Here is a 20,716-nt window from a genome sequence, read left to right on the forward strand (position 1 = left end):
GAAATTCTGTAAAGCTTTGATGTACAAATTAGTAAGGCAGCACAGTGTTTTGATAGATGTCAGGACATAGTTGTGCTATGAAATATATTGGAAAAAGCACATACACAAGGTAACAACCTGTCAAAAAAACTTAAGTTTGCATTGTGAAAAAAACAACAACTGAAAACACATAATACAGAAAAGCAATGATTAGGTTTTGTTCAACCAAATAGTAAATGAATGACAGTTTATAGCGAGGAATGTTGATACAGCTTTTTTTAAAAACTATATAATATTATACATAGCATAAAATGTAAAAAGACGACTTCCTTGTTTTATGAGGTGCCTTGAACCCGTGCACTTGAACAACTAGAGATGAAACATACAAACATCTTAAAAGCCTTTCCTCCCTTTCATTTCAATAGTAGACAGAATTTAAAACTCATTTCCCATACATATGTAAACATAAACTCAGACCACATTATTTTCCACAGTTTACAGAGTTCCCAGGTTTATTTCTGCAGATCTTTCCATCAGAAATAAGTTGATTGAATCCCACAAAATAACATTGCATCAGCATTTGTTCAACTGACTTTTAACAAAAACAATCACATGGACAGTCTAAAAACGTGACACTTTACATCCCAAAAACACTTTCAAGTAGATATGGCACAATTTATAAAAAAAAAAAATTTGACATAGCTATGCTTTAAGGCACCTTTTGGAGTAAAAAAATACTAATTAATACAACTTCACTGCAACTTTACTGCTTTTAAATTAAGCTATTCCTCACAGTACTTACTCACAGAGGAAATAATGACAATTTACATCCAGCAGAGGGCAGAATGGTGTTTCTACTTAGGTCAGCAGGGTTGGCAGTAAAATGGACATGGACAAATCCCAGTTGGCTTTCTTTTTTCATGTTTAGTGAAAAGTGTAAAACAGTAGAGAATCAGCCTCATTGGGTGTTCAAGGTTCATCACTTAGCCCCATATAACCTCTCAATGTCCTTCATATAATGATTTTTTAGCTCTTTCCTCTTTAATTTGAAGGCATCTGTCACCAGTCCTGTTTCTGGAGTCCAAGGCTCAGAACTTAAACGGATCTTCTGTGGAACCTCAAACCTTTCCAGTTTACCTATAAAATTAAAACAGGCTAATTTAATTTACAATTTATTTAGAGTTTACACACACACACACACACGCACGCACGCACGCACACACACACACACAGGTTCGTATTTATTTTCATTGAATCTCTACAGGTTTATTTATAGAGTAAAATGCGTATTAAATGGCCCTACCCTGTCACCCTGTTAAGTATGATTTTTAAGCATTTTACATTTTGAGAAGAGTCCTCATAATCCACCTTAATAGAGTACAACTAGATACCCATGTTATTATACAAATTCCTGTCCTTGTAAACCACCATAATTAGTATACACACACACAATATTATTTATACACAGAAATTCACCGGACACTTTATTAGGTACACCTTCCTAGTACTGGGTTGGACCCCCTTTTACCATCAGAACTGCCTTAATCCTTCATAGTATAGATTCAGCAAGGAAATATTCCTCAGAGATTTTGGTTCATATTAACATGATAGCATCACGCAGTTGCTGCAGATTTGTCAGCTGCACATCCATGATGCGAATCTCCCGTTCCACCACATCCCAAAGGTGCTCTATTGGGTTGAGCTTTGGTGACTGTGAAGGCCATTTGAGTAGTGAACTCATTGTCATGTTCAAGAAACTAGTCTGAGATGATTCGCGCTTTATGACATGACGCCTTATCCTGCTGCAAGTAGCCATCAGAAGATGGGTACACTGTGGTCATAAAAAGACAAGATAAAATGGACATGGTCAGCAACAATACTTAGTTAGGCTGTTGTGTTGACACGATGCTTAATTGGTACTAATGGGCTCAAAGTGTACCAAGAAAATATACAAGACAGGATGGATCCATGCTTTCATGTTGTTGATGCCAAATTCTAATCCTACCATCCGAATGTCACAGCAGAAATGTATATTCATTAGACCAGGCAACGTTTTTCTAGTTTTCTATTGTCCAATTTTGGCTTTTTATCAACTCGAACCAGTCTGGCCATTCTCCTCTGACCTCTGGCATCAACAAAGCATTTGTGCCCACAGAAATACCGCTCACTAGATATTTTCTCTTTTTTGGACCATTCTTTGTAAACCCTAGGCATGGTTATGCATGAAAATAGCAGTAGATCATCAGCTTCTGAAATACTAAGACAAGCCCATCTGGCACAAACAACCATGCCACATTCAAAGTCACTTAAATTTCTTCCCCATTCTGATGCTCAGTTTGAACTGCAGCAGATCGTCTTGATCATGTCTACATGCCTAAATGCACTGCGTTGCTGCCATGTGATTGGCTGATTAGAAATTTGCGTTAACGAGCAGTTGGACAGGTGTCCCTAATAAAGTGGCCAGTAAGTGTGTATATACAACGTGTGAACGTTTTGTAAGTGTGGTCAAAAATACTGCCTGAATACTTTTTATATGAAGGACTCGAGACGCATTGACAGGCAAAATCAAAACACACACTCCAATAAACCTCTCATCTGCTCTATGACATATGAAACTAATGTTTTTGCAGTGTCTTAATGTTAATGTATAATGTTAAGGGTTCTTGAAAGGTTTCTTCTCTTTCTTTATCCTTCAGTCAAATATAATGTTCCTTTATTTAGATAATATAAACAATGGTGGTGGGGGGAATGTCACGGTGGCGCTGTGGGTAGCTCGATCGCCTTACAGCAAAAAGGTCACTGATTCGAGCCTCGGCTAGGTCAGTTGGCTTTTCTGTGTGGAGTTTGCATGTTCTCCCCGTGTTGGCGTGGGTTTCCTCTGGTTGCTCCTGTTTTCCCCACAAGTCCAAAGACATGTGGTACAGGTGAATTGGGTTAATAAGCTAAACAGTCCGTAGTGTATGTGTGTGAATGAGAGTGTATAGATGTATGGATGGCATCTGCTGCGTAAAACATAGTCTGGATAAGTTGGCGGTTCATTCCGCTGTGACAACCCCAGATTAATAAAGGGACTAAGCTGAAAAGAAAATGAATGGATGAATGAAAGAATGGTGGAAAACGGTAGCCATTGAAATCTAAAGTAAAAAAAAACATTATTTTTTTTACTATGGATGTCAATGGCTACCAGTTTTCAACATTCCTCAAAACATCTTTTTTGTGGTCTACCATTGAGAGAAACTCAATCTGGTTTATATAAACTGGTTTAAATGGTGACAGAATTTCCATTTTTGTGTGATCTAGCTTTAATAGTATATTGCTGCAAAGTTATTTCCCATTTTAATCAGAGGATGAAAAAACAAAACACATCAGTTTTAAATGCACAACATCATAAATCAGGTTATGCCACATAGCTGGGTACATTTATGGGCAAGTAAACAAACGAGTTCAACATGGGTTCCAAAGACATGTGAATAGCCATAGCAACTTTTTTTCAGAACAAAACACCAGGGCAGGATTTGTTCCACAAATGTGTAATTTTATTACATAAAAAAAACTTCAAGATCTTACTTGTGACTGCAATCTCTTTGATGACTTTCAGCACCTCCTCCTCCATCATAGTATGGTTACAAATGTCGTCCCACTCGCCATCTATCCCGCTCTTTTTTGCCAGCTCAGTCAAGTTCTTCTGATTGGGCACCACAAAGCTGATCACATAGTTCTGGTCACTAATGAAAAACACAAGAATTGATCCGATGAGTATAGGCTGTGTCAGTGTACAGCTCATTTAAATAACTTGGGATTTGTGCAGGAAACACACAAGAGAATGATTTTTGTGGCTTTTAAGAATATAGTTATTTATGCATTTATAAAAGTTGACAGTAATGGAAATGTATTACTGTTCAAGTATTTTCAAGCATCTGTCATCAGCTATGCTCATGAAATAACCGGTTATAGTTTTCATTCAATATTCCGGTGATATGAGGAAATGCTGAATGACTCTGATCCTTCATAACTCGAATATTCTAATATGAATATTAATAAATAAATTCTAATATGCTGATTTATTGCTCAATAAAAACAACAAATGAAATGGCACATTGTTTTTAGATTCATTGTAATGTTTGGCAGACTATGTGCAATTATCTAACTTTCCTCGCAAACGTGAATAGGATTATTTAGTATCAAACTGACAAAAATACTCAAAATAATAGAAAGAATATACATTCAGGTTATCAACAAAATGACAAGCATTGAACATCACATTACATCAGGAGTTGATTAAAAATGTATATAATAATAATAATAATAATTATTATTATTATTATTAATAATAATAATAATTGACTATGTGAATAAAATGTAATTATGGAATTATTCATTCATTTATTAATTTTCTTTTCAGCTTAGTCCCTTTATTATGCAATTAATAATAACAAATTATTGATAATACCTATTTAAAATTGTATATAACTGCAATACAGTCAATGTCAATGTGAATTTTCTTTTATATAGCACTATTTAACACAACCAGAGGTTGACCAATGTGCTGCACAGATAAAAAAAATAAATATATATTTAAAATTATTGCTAAAACAGACAATTTTCACTGATAAAATGCCAAATCAAAGAGGTAAGTTTTTAAACTAGATTTAAAAACAGACAGGGATGAAACAGATCTGATACAGAGGGGCAGAGCATTCCACAACCTAGGACCAGCTACTGCGAAAGCACGGTCACCTCTGCATTTCAGCCTCGACTTAGGGATGCATAACAGTCTCTGGTTAGATGACCAAAGAGAAAGACCAGGCTGATGCTCAAGTAAAATGTCTGACAGATAAGAAGGTGCCAGGCCATTTAGAGATATAAAAACCAAGAGAAGCATTTTAAAAGTGACTCGATAGTGCACAGGCAGAGAGTGCAGAGAGCGTAAAACTGGTGTAATGTGCTCATGTTTCTTGGTACCTGTAAAAGCCATGCAGCAGCATTTTGAACTAATTGTAACCGGGATAAGATTTTCTGACTAATCCCAAAGTATATCCCAGTATTACTATAAATTCAACAGTACCTACTAAGAACAACAATAAAAAAGTGGTTTCCCTTGATAAATTATAAAGTTCTGCTGTACCTGCTAGCATAGACGCAGATGTTATCAATGAGGGGGCTGTTTTTCATGGCAGCTTCAACCTTTCCCAGAGACACATATTCACCTGCCTGCAGCTTCACCAGGTCCTTCTTCCGATCTGAGAACAAAAGTGTATCATTGGCAGGTTCTGTTTGATGTAACTCTGACGTAACTCTGAGGTAACTCTGACTCTGACGTAAGATAATTCAGACTCTACTCACCCACAATTTCCAGACAACCATCTGGATGAACCTCCCCGATGTCTCCAGTAGAGAACCAGCGCTGGCCTGCTTCGTCGACCCAGAAGTTGTCGTTTTGCCCCTCCCCCTCACTCCCGTAGTATCCCATGGCAACATTTGGTCCACCAATTAAAATCTCCCCTCTTGGGTGAGGCTTGTCCTGGCTGGTGTATCCACCTAAGAATGACAGTGGTTGGTTGAAAGTTAAACCAAGAGGAATACATTATAGTGTTGGCACAAATATGTATAATGAGATGGGTATGGGGCAGCGCGGTGGTGCAGTGGGTAGCACATTCACCTCATAGCAAGAACATCGCTGGTTTGAGCCTCAGCTGGGTCAGTTGGAATTTCTGTGTAGAGTTTGCATGTCCTCCCCGTGTTTGTGTGGGTTTCCTCCGGGTGCTCCGGTTTCCCCCACAGTCCAAAGACATGTGGTATAGGTGAATTGGATATTAAAATTGACTGTAGTGTATGAGAGTGTGAATGAGTGTGTACAGATGTTTCCCAGTGATGGGTTGCGGCTGGAAAGGCATTCGCTGCCTAAAACATGTGCTGGATAAGTTATCGCGTTATAAGTTAAGCTATGGCGACCCCAGATTAATAAAGGGACTAAGCCAAAAAGAAAATGAATGAATGAATAGAAAAGAATGAGATTTATATCCCCAGGATTATAAATCATACAGAATGAGGTTTTTGTTTGAGAAAGTAAAAAGGCACAAAGTTTCCTCTAAGGGATAGGGTAAGGTGTAGGGTGGGGGTAGGGAAATAGAAATACAATTTGTAAATACCATTACGCCTATGGAATGTCCCCACAATTCACAAAAACAAACCTGCTTGTGTGCGTGTGTCTGAGAATGTGTGTGTAGTCCTGGTACTTTGTGGGGATCAAATGTCAAATCAAAAGGTTTTTCGCACACCACTTAACCCTGGGTTATGGTCATTCTAGACACCACTTTTAACCCTGGGTAAAGAAATATTAAAATGTTGGAAATGTGTTAGAACCACTTTTTACAGGGTCCGAAACCCTCCTAAGACCTTGCAATGCGGTGCTAAGTTTGTTCAGTTTGAAACAGAGTTGTGTTTACTTGTTGCTGCTGGATCCTTGGCAATAGACAGCCAATCAGAAACAGAGCAGCAAAGCTCATCTCACGTCAGTAACATGAAAATTAAACGTGCAGCCAGTAAGAGAAAAGTAAAAAACTGGAATGATGAGATGGTAAAAATACACAATTTGAACCTTGTTTTCATTCATTTGTACTTTAGTTTTTGTTTTCTTGACTTTGTGGGTTTTATGTGGCTTAAAACAGCAAAAAACTGTTCATCCTTTCAGTAACAGTGACATTTACAAATAAGGTTAGCCCAGGATTTGTGAATGTACAGTGTGAAACATCTGTTAATAAATACTTTTACTTATTAAATACTAATACTTATTGGGCCTAAATCCTGTAGACAGCAGATTTTACAACTCGACCTACAATTAGAGGGATACAAAGTTAGCGTTAGCTCTACTATAAAAGATCTGGGTGTCATTTTAGACAGCAATTTAACTTTTAAAAATCATATATCCCATGTCACAAAAACTGCTTTCTTTCATTTGTGAAATATCGCTAAGTTACGAAGTATGCTATACATGTCAGATGCAGAAAAGCTAGTCCATGCTTTCATGACTTCAAGGCTAGTTTACTGTAATGCTGGCTTCAGCTAGTACAAAATGCAGCTGCCAGAGTTTTTACCAGGTCTAGAAAATTTGATCACATCACCCCAATTTTACAATCCTTACACTGGCTGCCTGGTAAGTTTCGTATTGAATTTAAAATATTGCTTCTTACCTACAAAGCTTTAAATAATCTAGCTCCTGTTTATCTAACCAATCTTCTGTCTCGCTACAATCCAATCCGCTCTTTAAGATCTCAAAACTCAGGGCTTCTGATAGTACCTAGAATAGCAAAGTCAAGTAAAGGAGGTTGAGCCTTCTCATTCATGGCTCCCAAACTCTGGAATAGCCTTCCTGATAACGTCCGAAGCTCAGACACACTCTCACAGTTCAAAACTAGATTAAAGACCTATCTTTTTAGTAAAGCATACACTCAGTGCATCACTTAGCTGTATGATACATGAATGTGCTCCACACAGGTTTCTGCATCTCCACTGCATATACACTATGAACAGCAGCTACACTAGTTATTCTCTTTATTCTCTATTTCCACCTGGGGAAACTCTTCCCGAGGCCCTCAGACTATGCAGCATCACTGATTCGATCCAGGACCAGCAATGAGATGATCCCAAAGTTTCCTTATCCTGGACCAGGCCGTATCCTGAGCAGCTGCTGTGGTGGTCATGGAGGAGTGGAGAGCATGAGACTGATTCCTGCGACACTCCAGGGACAGACGAGTCTTCGTGAGGTCCAGCTTCCTGTCTCCGGTGCCTTGACTGCAGCTCTGCACAAGACGTTTGGCCAGTGAAGAAATGGTTGTGCCCAACTGAGCCTGGTTTCTCTCAAGGTTTTTTAATTCTTCACTTTCGACAATTGGTGAAGTTTTTTCCTCCACGCTGTCGCCACTGGCTTGCATGGTTCGGGATCTATAGAGCTGCGCATCGATGGATTTGCTCTTCAGTGTTTCTCAGTAGTGATTATTAAACCACATTGAACTGAGCTAAACTGAACTGAACTTAAACACTGAAAACAGAACTACACTGTTTCAATTTACTTTATTCTTCTATGTGAAGCTGCTTTGACACAATCTACATTGTAAAAGCGCTATACAAATAAAGGTGAAATACCCAGGATTACAGTCCCGTAGCCAGCCTATTAAAAGGGCTGGTTCTTTATCCTCAAAAACTGGAGCCTTTTACAGTTATTTGAGGTTCAAATACTGCATTATAGGGACATTTTAAGCAATAATTTGTGCTGGATTAGCTTGTTGGGTGGTTATCATTACCACAGTTTTTGATGCAACAAAAATACTTCCTACATTTTTGACAAGGTGCTTATGATACTTTTTTTGTTTACAAAAATGTCTGTTTATTTACAAGTTGTTACAGTTTTATATATGATATAATGAGATTATAATTTTAGAAACATGAAAAAATACATATTTTTAAATGCTAATTTATTATCCCCTATCATAAAAAAACAGCCAAAAAATTGGGAATCTGTTAAAACTCGTTTTAAATGAAAAACTGTAGCCTGAAGGCTAATAAAAAACTGGCTAGCTCATTTCCTCAGTCAGAATTTGTCCATTTAAATAATAAAATCCTTCTTTTATTGGGCATTTTATTGGTTATTTTTCTTGAAGCCTTCTTCTATTTGTTATTTTTACAATTTTTGATGGCATACTGTCAAAAATGGGACAAATGAGCTCATATAGGGGCCAAATTCTGAACTTTGTGAGAAGGGGTATGGGCCTTTTGAACCACCCGAACCCCCCCTGGCTATGGGCCTGGATAACAGACAACCCCAGGTGTAGTAGAAGTAGTGTGAAACCTGACAACAGAAAGCCCAGGAATCTGTTTATCCAAGGTTAAGTATGACCTAGGATAAGTAAAGTAATATCTATGTCACGAGAATTAGTTAAAGTATCTACCAGAGGCCACTACAGCTATATGTACACTCCACCAGCCATTCACCAGGACTACACATCCCATCGTGCTTTGCTCTGATTCAGACTCTGATTACCTGCAACAGCTGATTGGAGTGAGACTTTTGGGCTGCACTCGCCAGCTGGCCTCCGTTACACACTTTACTACAATATGCAGTGGCCTTCATTAATAAGTGTTGTAAATAATACACTAATACACTTTAGTATGGTTCACAAGCTTTTTACTATTCATTACTATTGTATTTTTCTTAAATTACTGGTGTGTGGGGCCGGGATAGTGCTTTGAAACAGTAAAAATGTATATAATCGACGCCTAATCTCTCGCTACACACTTTCACTAACCCATGAGGGTGTTTAAACCTTTGAATCAAAATTAAAACAATGTCACATCACTACTTTCACTACTTTTACACTACTTTTTAGCTACATAACAATATGCAATTTTTGACCTTGTGGGAACTTTTTTTGTAAAACATTTGCGCATGCAATTGGTAGAATGTTTTGTTAGGTTTGCCATCTCACTTTCCTTTTGTTATTTTAATTTCATGTGGTTTTCAGGCATGAGAACTTGGGATGTAACATTTTTTTGGTATACACAAGAAGACTAGCTCACAAACCATTAAGAATGAAGTATTTTAAAAATGTAAAATACATTTATTGGCTGGGTTTAGCGGTAGGGTTGGGTAAGTGGAAATAATGTACAGACTGTACAGTATAAATATCAGGACGTCTATAAGAACTCCCTATAAAACATAAAGATCCAACATGTGAGTGTGTGTGGTCCTGGTATTCCCTACATTGTGGGGACAAAATTTCACAATACTTGTCAACACCAGTTTATGGGTAGAATTTGAGTAAGGGGAAAGAAAGAATACTGCATAAAAATCATTATGTCTATGGGAAGCCCACAATAACACAAAAACCCAATATGTGCGCGTGTGTGTTTGTCTTACCCTCAAGCCAGTCTCGCAGCTTTATTTCAGAGCAAATGAGTGGAGCTCCAACTCGTCCTGTACTGTAATCAGAAGCTACAAACACAAGCTTGAACATGTCAGCACAGGAATATAGCCATAGAAACACACAGGAAAAATGTCACACACTTTTTTTTGTGTGTACTCACAGTCTGATATAGTGCCAGCTCCGCACGTCTCTGTAAGGCCATAACCCACAGAAATGGGGCAGAAACACACGTTCATAAATCTCTGTGTGGAAGCAGACAGCGGAGCCCCTCCGCTCAACATACGGCGCACACAACCTCCCAGAAGCGTATTCACCTGATTGAAGAACAGCCTGAGAGACAAACACAATTACATCATCACAAAACTTCAAGAGCAAATATTTGGCTTTGCAATTTTTTCCATTCTGTTTTTTTTTATATTAAATCCCTTAGGACCAAATAAAGAAGAAAAGAAATGCCATCCAAATGAACCAAAAATATTTATATCAAGCTATTCAGACAATATTTGCATTGGGGTGTAATGTGGAAAATATTTGCAAACCTGCTGGCCATTTAGGTCACAAAATGTCACCACAATTCATCCAGTAATGATACAGGCTTATGGAAGGTTAGTAATGATACTATTTCACAGTTTAAGTAATGTAGTAATACTGAAAGTAGCAAAAATGTATGAATTAAGGAACAAATATGATAAAAGAACTCAGAAAACATTAAGGGGATTTTTTAACATATTTTTAATCCATTTTTGAACAGTGCACTGAATATGCTCTATTGTGTGGGAACAATTCATATAAATATATATTTATTTAAAAACCTAGTCTATTGAATTTCAAAGCCTTATTTTGAAAAAGAAAGCATATGGTAAGCAGACATGTTAAGCAATGTGTCAGCCGCTGATATTAACTGTGACTTTAGTGAGCTCTGACTGTTAATATGCAAATGTTTTTCCCTAACAAAACTGTTGCTGTTGTTGTGATGCATTTCGGAGAGTCAGCTTCTTTCTGCTACATTTTACTTTGTATAGCTTTTTTGTCTAACTTTTATTGTAGACAATTAAGCAGCAATTATTCATTCATTCATTTTCTTTCGGTTGAGTCTCTATTTCAGAGATCGCCACAGTGGAATGAACCGCCAACTATTCCAGCGTATGTTTTACGCTTTGGATACCCTTCCAGCTGCAAGCCAGTACTGGGAAACACCCATACATACTCATTCACATGCATAGACTACGGCCAAATTAGTTTATCCAATTTCTTTAAAGTGCATGTCTTTGGACTGTGGGGGAAACCGGAGCACCTGGAGGAAACCCACACAAACTAGTGACCTTCTTCCAGAGAGGCGACAGTGCTAACCACTGAAACACCATGCCGCCCTAAGCAGCAATTATTTTTGCCATTTACTTTTACAGTTATTTGTCTGGCTAAAATGCATGGATAAATGGATAAACGAACAGACGGGATGGATGGATGGATGAACGGATGGGATGGACGAACGGGATAGATGGGTGGATAGACAGGACGGGACGGGATGGGTTAGATGGACGGATGGATGGATGGACAGGACGGGACGGGATGGATGGACGGGATGAGATAGATGAACAGGATGGATGGATGGATGGATGGGATGGATGGATAGATAAAATGCATGGATGGATGGATAAACGGATGGATGGATCAACGGACGGGATGGATGGGACAGGATGAACGGGACAGGAAGGATGGATGGACAGGACGGTACGGGACAGGATAGATGGATGGGACAGGATGGGACGGGATGGATGGGATGGGACGGGATGGGATAGATGAACGGGATGGATGGATGGATGGATGGAGGGACGGGATGGATGGACGGGATGGGATAGATGAACGGGATGGATGGACGGGATGGGATGGATGGACGGGATGGGATGGATGGATGGATGGACGGACGGACGGGATGGGATAGATGAACAGGATGGATGAATGGATGGATGGGATGGATGGATGGACGGACGGACGGATGAACAGGATAGATGGATGGACGGACGGGATGGATGAATGGATGGACGGACGGACCGGATGGATGGATGGATGGATGGATATCATCTGTATAAGTGACTCACATGTCACACATGGGAGAATCGGCTCCTTTTGAGACCTGCTGTAGTTTATAATCAAAACCCAATTTAAACAGAGTCCTCTTTATGACAGACATCTCTTGCAGCTTCCCATTAACATTCTTGCAGATTCGGTCCATGATCTCCTACACAAAGACACAAACACACCAAAGCTGAGTAAAGAGAGGGGAATAAAAAATAAATATACTTGGAGGAAAATTTCCTGTATGAGAAATCTCACCGGCACTGTTGCTATCAGAGTGGGTTTAAGCACAGAACAGTCTCCTTTACTGCCTTTCTTTATTTTACTGGACTGAACAGACAACAGTACAGATCAAACACAGAGAATAAAGAAATTAATGATGAATAAAGGACAATGTGTGTGTGTTACCTGGTCCGTGAGTGTGTGTGGAGAGGAATATCCAAGTCTGCAGCCATGTGACAAACAGGAGATTTCTGCTGTTAATTCCAGTACATGAGCCAGTGGAAGATAAGATACTATTGTGTCCTGAGACCTGTATACACACACACACACACACACACACACACACACACACACACACACAGCAATGTTATGACCAGCTAAAACTATTACCACTAGTTATTACCAAAAATATTACCAAATTAATTATTTGTTTTATAAATATATTATAAATACACATTTATGTTTATAAAAACTCATGAAAGAATAAAAAGTTACATCTAAAACCAAGCACACCATTGTTTTTCTTGTGAAATCCCCAATAGGTTTATTAAGGTGTATTCATATAAATGGTCCACCCTGTAGAATATAACAGAATATTTGCATTTAGAAGATACAAACACCCAAAGCTTGCAGTTTGTCACTTCCGCTTAAGTAGATTAAAGTATCTGACATGTCCCGCACCCTTAAAATTGCTTTTATTTTGCCTTTGATGCTTTTGATTCTTTCCACTCAACCACTCTCAGTGGCCGAGCTGTGATAAAATGAAACACTATTGGCTGTTTTTTAAGGGGAGGGGCCACTCTATATCCCGCCCTCTCTTCATGTTTAAATTGAGATTACGTCAAACATCGAATAATAACTACACATTTCAAAGCACTTTACATGACCTTTAAGCTGGAAGTAATGTGTCTCTCCTCGGTGAGTGCAAGACATACAAACTTGTGAACTGGCGCTGGTTATTTAGGTTGCAAAATGTCAAGTTAAGTTATTACACTATTTCACCATTCAAGTACTGTGATAATATTAAAACTAGAATACATGTACAAAAAAGTATATAATATTTTAGTTATAAAGTAAAAATGACAAAAAGAGCTCAGAAAACTGCTAGTTATTTTACTCATTCAATAGGATTTCAAATGTTTTAAAATAAGCTTACCCTGCTTACCAAGGCTGCATTTAATTAACCAAAACTACAGTAAAATTGTGAAATGTTATTGCACTATAAAATAACTGTTCAAAAGTAATTTTACATAATTGAATCATTTATTCCAGTGATTTTAAAGATGAATTTTCAGCTTCATTACTCTTCAGTCACATGATCCTTCAGAAATCACTCTAATATTATTAATAATAATAATAATAATAATAATAATAATAATAATAATAATAATATTATTATTATTATTATTATTATTATTATTATTAATGATAATAGTAATAAAAGCAATAATTTCATTTGAAACTACACAAAATAAGAAAGAAGTCATTTAAAATTTGCATAAATATTTAACAAAATATTTTTTTTTACATTTAACAAAAGCCTTCTTGATGAACAGAATAATAAAAAACATAGAATAAACAGAATAATAATAAAATAAAAAAACATGGAAAGAAAAACTGTAGCATGTTGAACTGTTGTGAATTAATGCAGTTGTTACAGTTTCTCACCCCAGGCCCGGGATGCGCTGACACTGACCCGCCATCCCAGCAATCAGATTACTGTGCTGCATCTTCACTCCTTTAGGATTCCCTGTAGAGCCACTAGTGTACATCACCACTGCCAGATCAGATGCACTCGGCCTCTCATACTCTACATTTACTATTTCACAGACAGACAGATAGATAGATAAAAGGGTGTGTATTAGCTTGTGAACCAGTTCAGATTGGCTGCAAGTAATTGATTTGCATGCTGCTCACAGTTCTCTGGCTTCGCCCCGAGCTCTGTAACTTCCTGCATGCTGTGGATGATGAGGGATTGTGGGTAATCAGCTTGATGTACCTCACCACTGCCTACATAGATAACATGCTGCAACCCAGAGACTGCACACAAAACATTCTGCGATAGAGAGAAGCTTTCAGTCAGATCACACAGATACGCAGAGAAACACGGCCGTGCCTGCGTGTGGTTTTGTGTACCTTCAGTTTGCTTTGCAGCAGTTCTGTGCTGGTGATGAGATGAGTGGCACCGCATTGATTCAGCCCATAAGCAACAGCATCTTCACCCAGAGTCGCATACAGAGTCACCACTGCACACACACACACACACATACAGTATTGATGGCTGCTGACATTGTGTTACTTTAAAAGAATGGCTTAGTTTGATGATACATTATTTACGTTGATCTTACAAAAAGAGAGTAAAATGCACTTGAAAAGCTTTGATGTTGTTTTTTTCATTCCTTTAAACCAGTTTGAACACATTTTTAATCTGCTTTAATCATTTTTATTATTATTTGTTGCTGTTTGTATTTCTCAAACTTGATGTTTCTTTTATTCTTGTTCATGTAAAGCCCTTTTAATTAGTATTGTGTCTGAAATGTGCTGTATGAATAAACTTGCCTTGCTATTTGGTTCATGCTTGTGAAGCACTTTGAGCTGCATTTCATGAATGAAATGTGTTCTCCAATTAAAACTATTATTCTTATTTTTATTGAAATAGAACAAACAAGAAGTAATAAAAATACTAAAGTACTTAACAAAAACTAAAATTGTAAAGTGAAATCTGAAAAGCTGATGAAAAAACAATATATAAACAATAATATATTTAAATCGATTAACTAACGCTGAAACACAACTGAAGTAGAAAAAACGTACCTATTTAGCTTGGCATTTTAATATAATTTTAATAGTCCTTTCTACTGCTACTTTTTTGTCGTATCTCTTGTCTTTTTTATTTTACTTTGTCTTATGTACTGCACTTTGGTCAGTCTTGTTACTGTTTTTAAATGTGCTCTATGAATAAATGAACTTGAACTAGATGTTGCGCTTGAAAAAGTAGTATTAACGTTAAATAATGACGGTAATGACACAAAAAGCAATGTTAGCATTAAGTAACATTAATGAAGCAAATTTGATTTAATTCCATATGTGAAATTTATTTTTTATAAATCTGATCGATATATATAATTTATCCACAGCCATATCACCCTGCAGCCCAAGAGCGGTTACTCACTGAAGCTAAGCAGGGCTGACTGAGCCTGGTCAGGTCCTGGATGGGAGACCACATGGGAAAACTAGGTTGCTGTTGGAAGTGGTGTTAGTGAAGCCAGCAGGGGGCGCTCAACCAGCGCTCTGTGTGGGTCCTAATGACCCAGTATAGTAAAGGGGACACTATACTGTCAGTGAGCACTGTCTTTCAGATGAGACGCTAAACCAAGGTCCTGACTTTCTTGTACTCTTGTAAAGAGTAGTGGTGTAACCCCAGTGTCCTGGCCAAATTTCCTTCATCGGCCCTTACCGATCATGTCCTCAAAATCATCCCCATCCACCGAATTGGCTCACTATCTTTCAGCTCCACCTATAGCTGGTGTGTGGCGCTGTTGTCCTATGGCTGCCGTTGCATCATCCAGTTGGATGCTGTACACTGGTGGTGGTGTGGAGAGACCACCCCCCTCATGATTGTGTAGCGCTTTGGGTGTATGGCTATTCAGGATAAATGCGCTACATAAATACACACATTACATTACATATTTTTAAAGTTATAATAGGAGGTAAACTACATTTTTGTAATTATTTTTCACTTATTGTACAGATTTTTTATTTATCCAAATATTTTGTTTCTAAATGATGTTTCTGATGCATTGCTAAAACAGTCTGAATGAATAATTCAATGAGTCACTAATAAAAAAGCAAGTTTGTTTGTTTGCAAGTTAATGATTTAATATTCTAAACAATTCTTGTTTCAAGTGTGCCAGACAAGATTTTTACTTTTGCGATATGGAGTAACATTTTAGTGTGTGTTTTCTGTAAATGATGTAAAAGAACATGATAGTTTTGATTCATTTTGATTGAGCAGTGTTTAGAGGAGAAGCTGTGATTGTATTACATGGGTAGTTGCGTCTGAAGCAAGCCTGCGCTGCGATCATCCATTCTGCCCGTGTCTCGCAGAAGATGGCAATGGTTTGACGTGGCTTTTGACCCAGAGCTGCCAGACCACTGCCAAAAGACTCCACTGCATGGTCAGCGGCTTCATAGTTCATCCAGCTGTAGTTCCCCAAGACCAGCTAGAAACAAACACACATACTTTAAATCAGCTGTTGCCAACAGCTTTCAGGGTGACCTTATGTCTGTTTGGTCAGCGAGGTTGGTTTTTAAATACCATGTCTCCATACCTACTGTGGAGTTGTGTGCCAGATGCTCATTTGCCCTCCTTCTAACATCATAAATCTTTTACATTAAGCAAAAAAAAAAGATTCAGTTCCAAACTGAATCTCCAGAGATCACCTTTTCTCTCACCCTACTGATTCAGCATTCAAGTCAAAGAGCTGTTCACAACGATAGTCTCTTATTTCATTACTGAATGAATAAACCATTTAAAACAAATCAGTTAAATGAAGAAATTAATAAATGACTCATAAAAGTCGCCAGGACTCAGAGCTGAGTCAAAACCTAACCAAACAGAATGAATAGCCAATTTAAAAAATTCCCCCATAGCCAATCTCAACTACGAGACGTTTTAATTTTTCTAGATTTTTCAACTTTACAAAAATAATTAGACATTTTTAAGTGCACGTTTAATTATTTATTAAAATTTATTACATTTATTACATTATTAATTTTATTAAAATTTAAGTTTGGAACATTTTTCCCTCTTTCAGTGGTACTAACGTTGCCAGGTATTGATCCCAGCGATCAATGCATATTAGCAAAAGGATATTTTTACATTTTAACTTCCCTACAAATAATAATTTTGGCAGTACATTATATGAATGGCATTTCCAAAAAATACAACTTTGGCAACATTATGTTTTGGCAGTTTAACTTTCATGTGTAATTTCATGATTTTTTTTCTTCATATTTCTATATTCAATATTTTTTTCATTTAAAACATTAATTTCATAACCTTATTTATGCAGTTGAAACTATGCAATGAAAATACATTAATCTCTGAGCAGTACAGTAGTTACTTAATTTCACTGGGAACGAGCCTTAAATGTTTTTGTTAACATTTTTTGTAATTAAATTTATTGAATAAATGTAAGCATCTACTGTACATGTATGATGATTAGAAAGATTAAAAACTTTAAAAATAGTTCAAATATAAACCCTTTTACCAAACAATTACAAACAAAAATCTGTTGTTGCTAATAGCTTTTAGAGCAATGGTATCAAACTCAATTCCTGGAGGGCCGCAGCTCTGCATAGTTTAGCTCCAACCACCTCCAACTCACACCTGCTTAATAGTTTTTAGTAGTCTTGAACACCTTGATTATTTGAATGAGCTGTGTTTGATTAGGGTTGGAGCAAAACTGTGCAGAGCTGCAGCCCTCCAGCAATTGAGTTTGAGACCCATGTTTTAGAGTGCTTTATCCTATATTTGCCTTTATTTTTGGTCCACTTTGCTGACTGTCATAATCTTATTCAATTAACCCAATACTAAAACTCAGTCAGTGAATGAATTTACCTTTTTGAAGATCTTCCCATTGGGTTGTTTTTCTTCTTCTTCGCTAAGCACCTCTCTGGTGCCCAAACAGGGAGCCTGATTGAATCTCTTCACAGCATGTACAAAAAGTTTGTCCAGAGTGTCCACTCCATTAAAGCCAAAGCCCTGCGTAGCAAGAGCATCTATGCTTTCTACCGCCCGATATGGACCTTCTGGACGTCCACTTATACTCCTCGCTCTCTCACACTGAGGCAACATGACCTGCACACGCAACACACACAGACCAACATATTTCCATATGATCAATCATCAATCATCGAGGACGGAAATAGTAAAAACACATGATCAGGAACCTCAATCCCCTCTTTGTGTCCAGAATTAGAGCAGAAACCCCTGTGGGTGACTGAGCAGACAGAAAAAAACAGTTTTCTATTGGTTAGACAAGAAGTAATTGTCAAAAAGTGGAAAACAGGAAGAGTAAGAAGATTTAGATGCATGTGCGTGTGATTGAATGGCTGATTTAGCAAGTACTTCACCACAAACCAACTGCTTAACAAACACTTAAGAAGCATCAAGAAACATCCGTGTTTGTAGGCAGTGCATTATCAGACTAAATATTTATTCTGAGCAACACAGATACAAACAGACATCAGATCAAACACAAAGTGGATGTGTAGGTTGTTTGTGTGGCAAAATAATCCCTAGTTTAAATAGAGAGGTTAAGTATTGGTTTACATTTTTTTTTGTACTTTAAGCGATATTTTTTCCCTGATATTTTTCTATATATTTTTTCATCCTTATACAATAACTTGCCTAATCACCCTAACCTGCCTAGTTAACTTAATTAACCTAGTTAAGCTTTTAAATGTCACTTTAAGCTGTATACAAGTGTCTTGAAAAATATCTAGTCAAATATAATTTACTGTCATCATGACAAAGATAAAATAAATCAGTTATTAGAAATAAGTCATTAAAACTATTATGTTTAGAAATGTGTTGAAAAAATCTTCTCTCCGTTAAACAGAAATTGGGGGGAAAAATAAACAGGGGGGCTAATAATTCAGGGGGGTTAATAATTCTAACTTCAACCGTAGTAAAGACTGAAAAAGCCACCTAATCTTGTTTCAGAAGCACCAGTTCAATTATTCTGATGATTGCTTGGCTGTGAATGAACAGATTACTATTATTAAGACCACCGTTTCAAACTGATGGCATCATAGTTTAAGGAGGGATTGGAGCGATTGCACGTTCAGGAAGTCAGATGTTGACCCACTTAAACATGTGGAAAAACTGTCTGAAACACTGAGGCATCTGTCAAGCAAACTCGCATCCTGTGTGGAGAAATCACATTTTTTTGAACGTGAAAAGGTAGATGAATCAGAAAATTACGTCATCAGGTTGTCTGGTCTGTTTTTGAGCAATATATAATACCATACAAAATTAGGGCTTGGAAGATTTTTTTTAATAGTATTTTTGGAAAGAAAATTGTTACTCTGCAAACATAGCAAACGTTTTTTTAGATTTAACAATTCCTGAAGAAAAATGCATCAAAATGTAAACATTTTTTTTCAACATTTTTTCAACATCAACATAATGTTTCTTGATCCGTTTAATCTTGAATGTTTCTAAAACTGTGTAAATGACTTCTGAAGGACATTTAAGACTGGCTGAAAAGACTACTGAATGTATGACTGAAAGTATGTCAAAATAAAAAGCACGGCTACTGAAAGATCAGGGTTTTTTTAACAGAACAGGAATAAATTATTATTTTTTGAAATACACAGAAACACTGAAAACATAAGAGACTTCTTTGAACTCCAAACCAGAACAGAATTATAAATGTTTTTAAATAGCCACATATAATAATAGTGTTTTATTTAAATAAACAATTTCAGCATCAGTTAAATTATTTAACATTAACAATAAACACTCCTACAGCATCCATCTTTAAAAAGCAAATAGTGTTTCTGTTTACATGTGTTAACATGCTAATGAACTATAACATGAAACATTTAAACGTTGACAGAGTAATAGTGTGAACATACAGGATATTTCTCTTATTGTTGACCAAAAAAAAAAAACTAGTTTAGTTGTATGTACACTGAATGTGACTTTTGACAAAAATAAACTGTCTTATCTGTATTTTTATTTCATTTTATGAATAATACATACTATGTTTATGAAGGAGCTATTATACTTCATATACAAAACACATGATACATTTGGTAAAGTAGTAACTGATCAACCAAAAGTGTTAAGGGAAAAAAAAAGAATTATGATTTAACATACACAAGTTTTAGTTATTTCTTATCCATAGATCAAGACAAACTCTCACATACAAAAACCTTTTATCTCGCCAGTAATATCTACAACTGTTTAGACATGCAGTAGATATGGTGTTTACAGTAAACACTTCATGTCTCTCTAAACACATCCTCACTGCAGATAAACAGCAGTGAATCCGAAAAAGAAAGCATCTTCATTTAGTCAAACTTCATACTCAAGGCAAAAGACTTTAAAGAAGCTGAATTCCTACCTACAAATAAACAGAGCACAGGAGTTCTTCTTCTCCTTCTTCAGACAGACGGCCAACAACTGCAACAAGAGGTCCAGGCTTCCCTTTTCTCACTCTCTCTCTCTCTCTCTCTTTCTGTGTCTCTTTTGGCTGATTGGTTGTATTTTGCAGCCGCAATTCCAGTAAGCCTCGTTTTGGGCCCACCCGCCAGAATCAGCCAATCAGAGGGCAGCGCTGAGGAGGAACCTCTGAGTTTTCAGTGGGAATATATCAGACAGAAGGTGTTTCCTTTACACACGCAGTCTTGCCAAACAGTTTTTCCTTTAGCTCACTTACACAACCAGACACGTCAGAGCTAAGAACTTTTAGACATTAAAGCACACATAGTTCAGTAAGTCAAAC

At 37.1% G+C, this 20,716-nt stretch overlaps 1 protein-coding gene across 2 annotated transcripts; it reads right to left on the reverse strand.

Moving 5' to 3' along the window:
* Positions 1 to 473: 473 nt before the first annotated feature.
* On the reverse strand, positions 474 to 20,448 carry acsl4b (acyl-CoA synthetase long chain family member 4b). 2 transcript variants are annotated; one of them, XM_056457679.1, is made up of 15 exons: positions 20,340 to 20,448; positions 17,821 to 18,060; positions 16,243 to 16,420; positions 14,334 to 14,443; positions 14,115 to 14,253; positions 13,866 to 14,016; positions 12,384 to 12,507; positions 12,234 to 12,305; positions 11,999 to 12,138; positions 10,060 to 10,229; positions 9,893 to 9,967; positions 5,323 to 5,517; positions 5,105 to 5,219; positions 3,547 to 3,704; positions 474 to 1,116 (listed from the first exon to the last, which is right to left on the reverse strand). In XM_056457679.1, exons 2-15 carry the CDS (start codon positions 18,055 to 18,057, stop codon positions 959 to 961), a joined length of 2,022 nt encoding a protein of 673 aa, XP_056313654.1. In that variant the 5' UTR covers positions 18,058 to 18,060; positions 20,340 to 20,448; the 3' UTR covers positions 474 to 958. The 2 variants fall into 2 exon arrangements, with proteins under 2 accessions (XP_056313654.1, XP_056313653.1); XM_056457678.1 differs by having other exon boundaries at positions 20,336 to 20,448.
* Positions 20,449 to 20,716: the final 268 nt, after the last annotated feature.

The sequence above is a fragment of the Danio aesculapii genome, chromosome 5 (assembly GCF_903798145.1).
Source record: "Danio aesculapii chromosome 5, fDanAes4.1, whole genome shotgun sequence".
Classification (NCBI taxonomy): domain Eukaryota; kingdom Metazoa; phylum Chordata; class Actinopteri; order Cypriniformes; family Danionidae; genus Danio; species Danio aesculapii.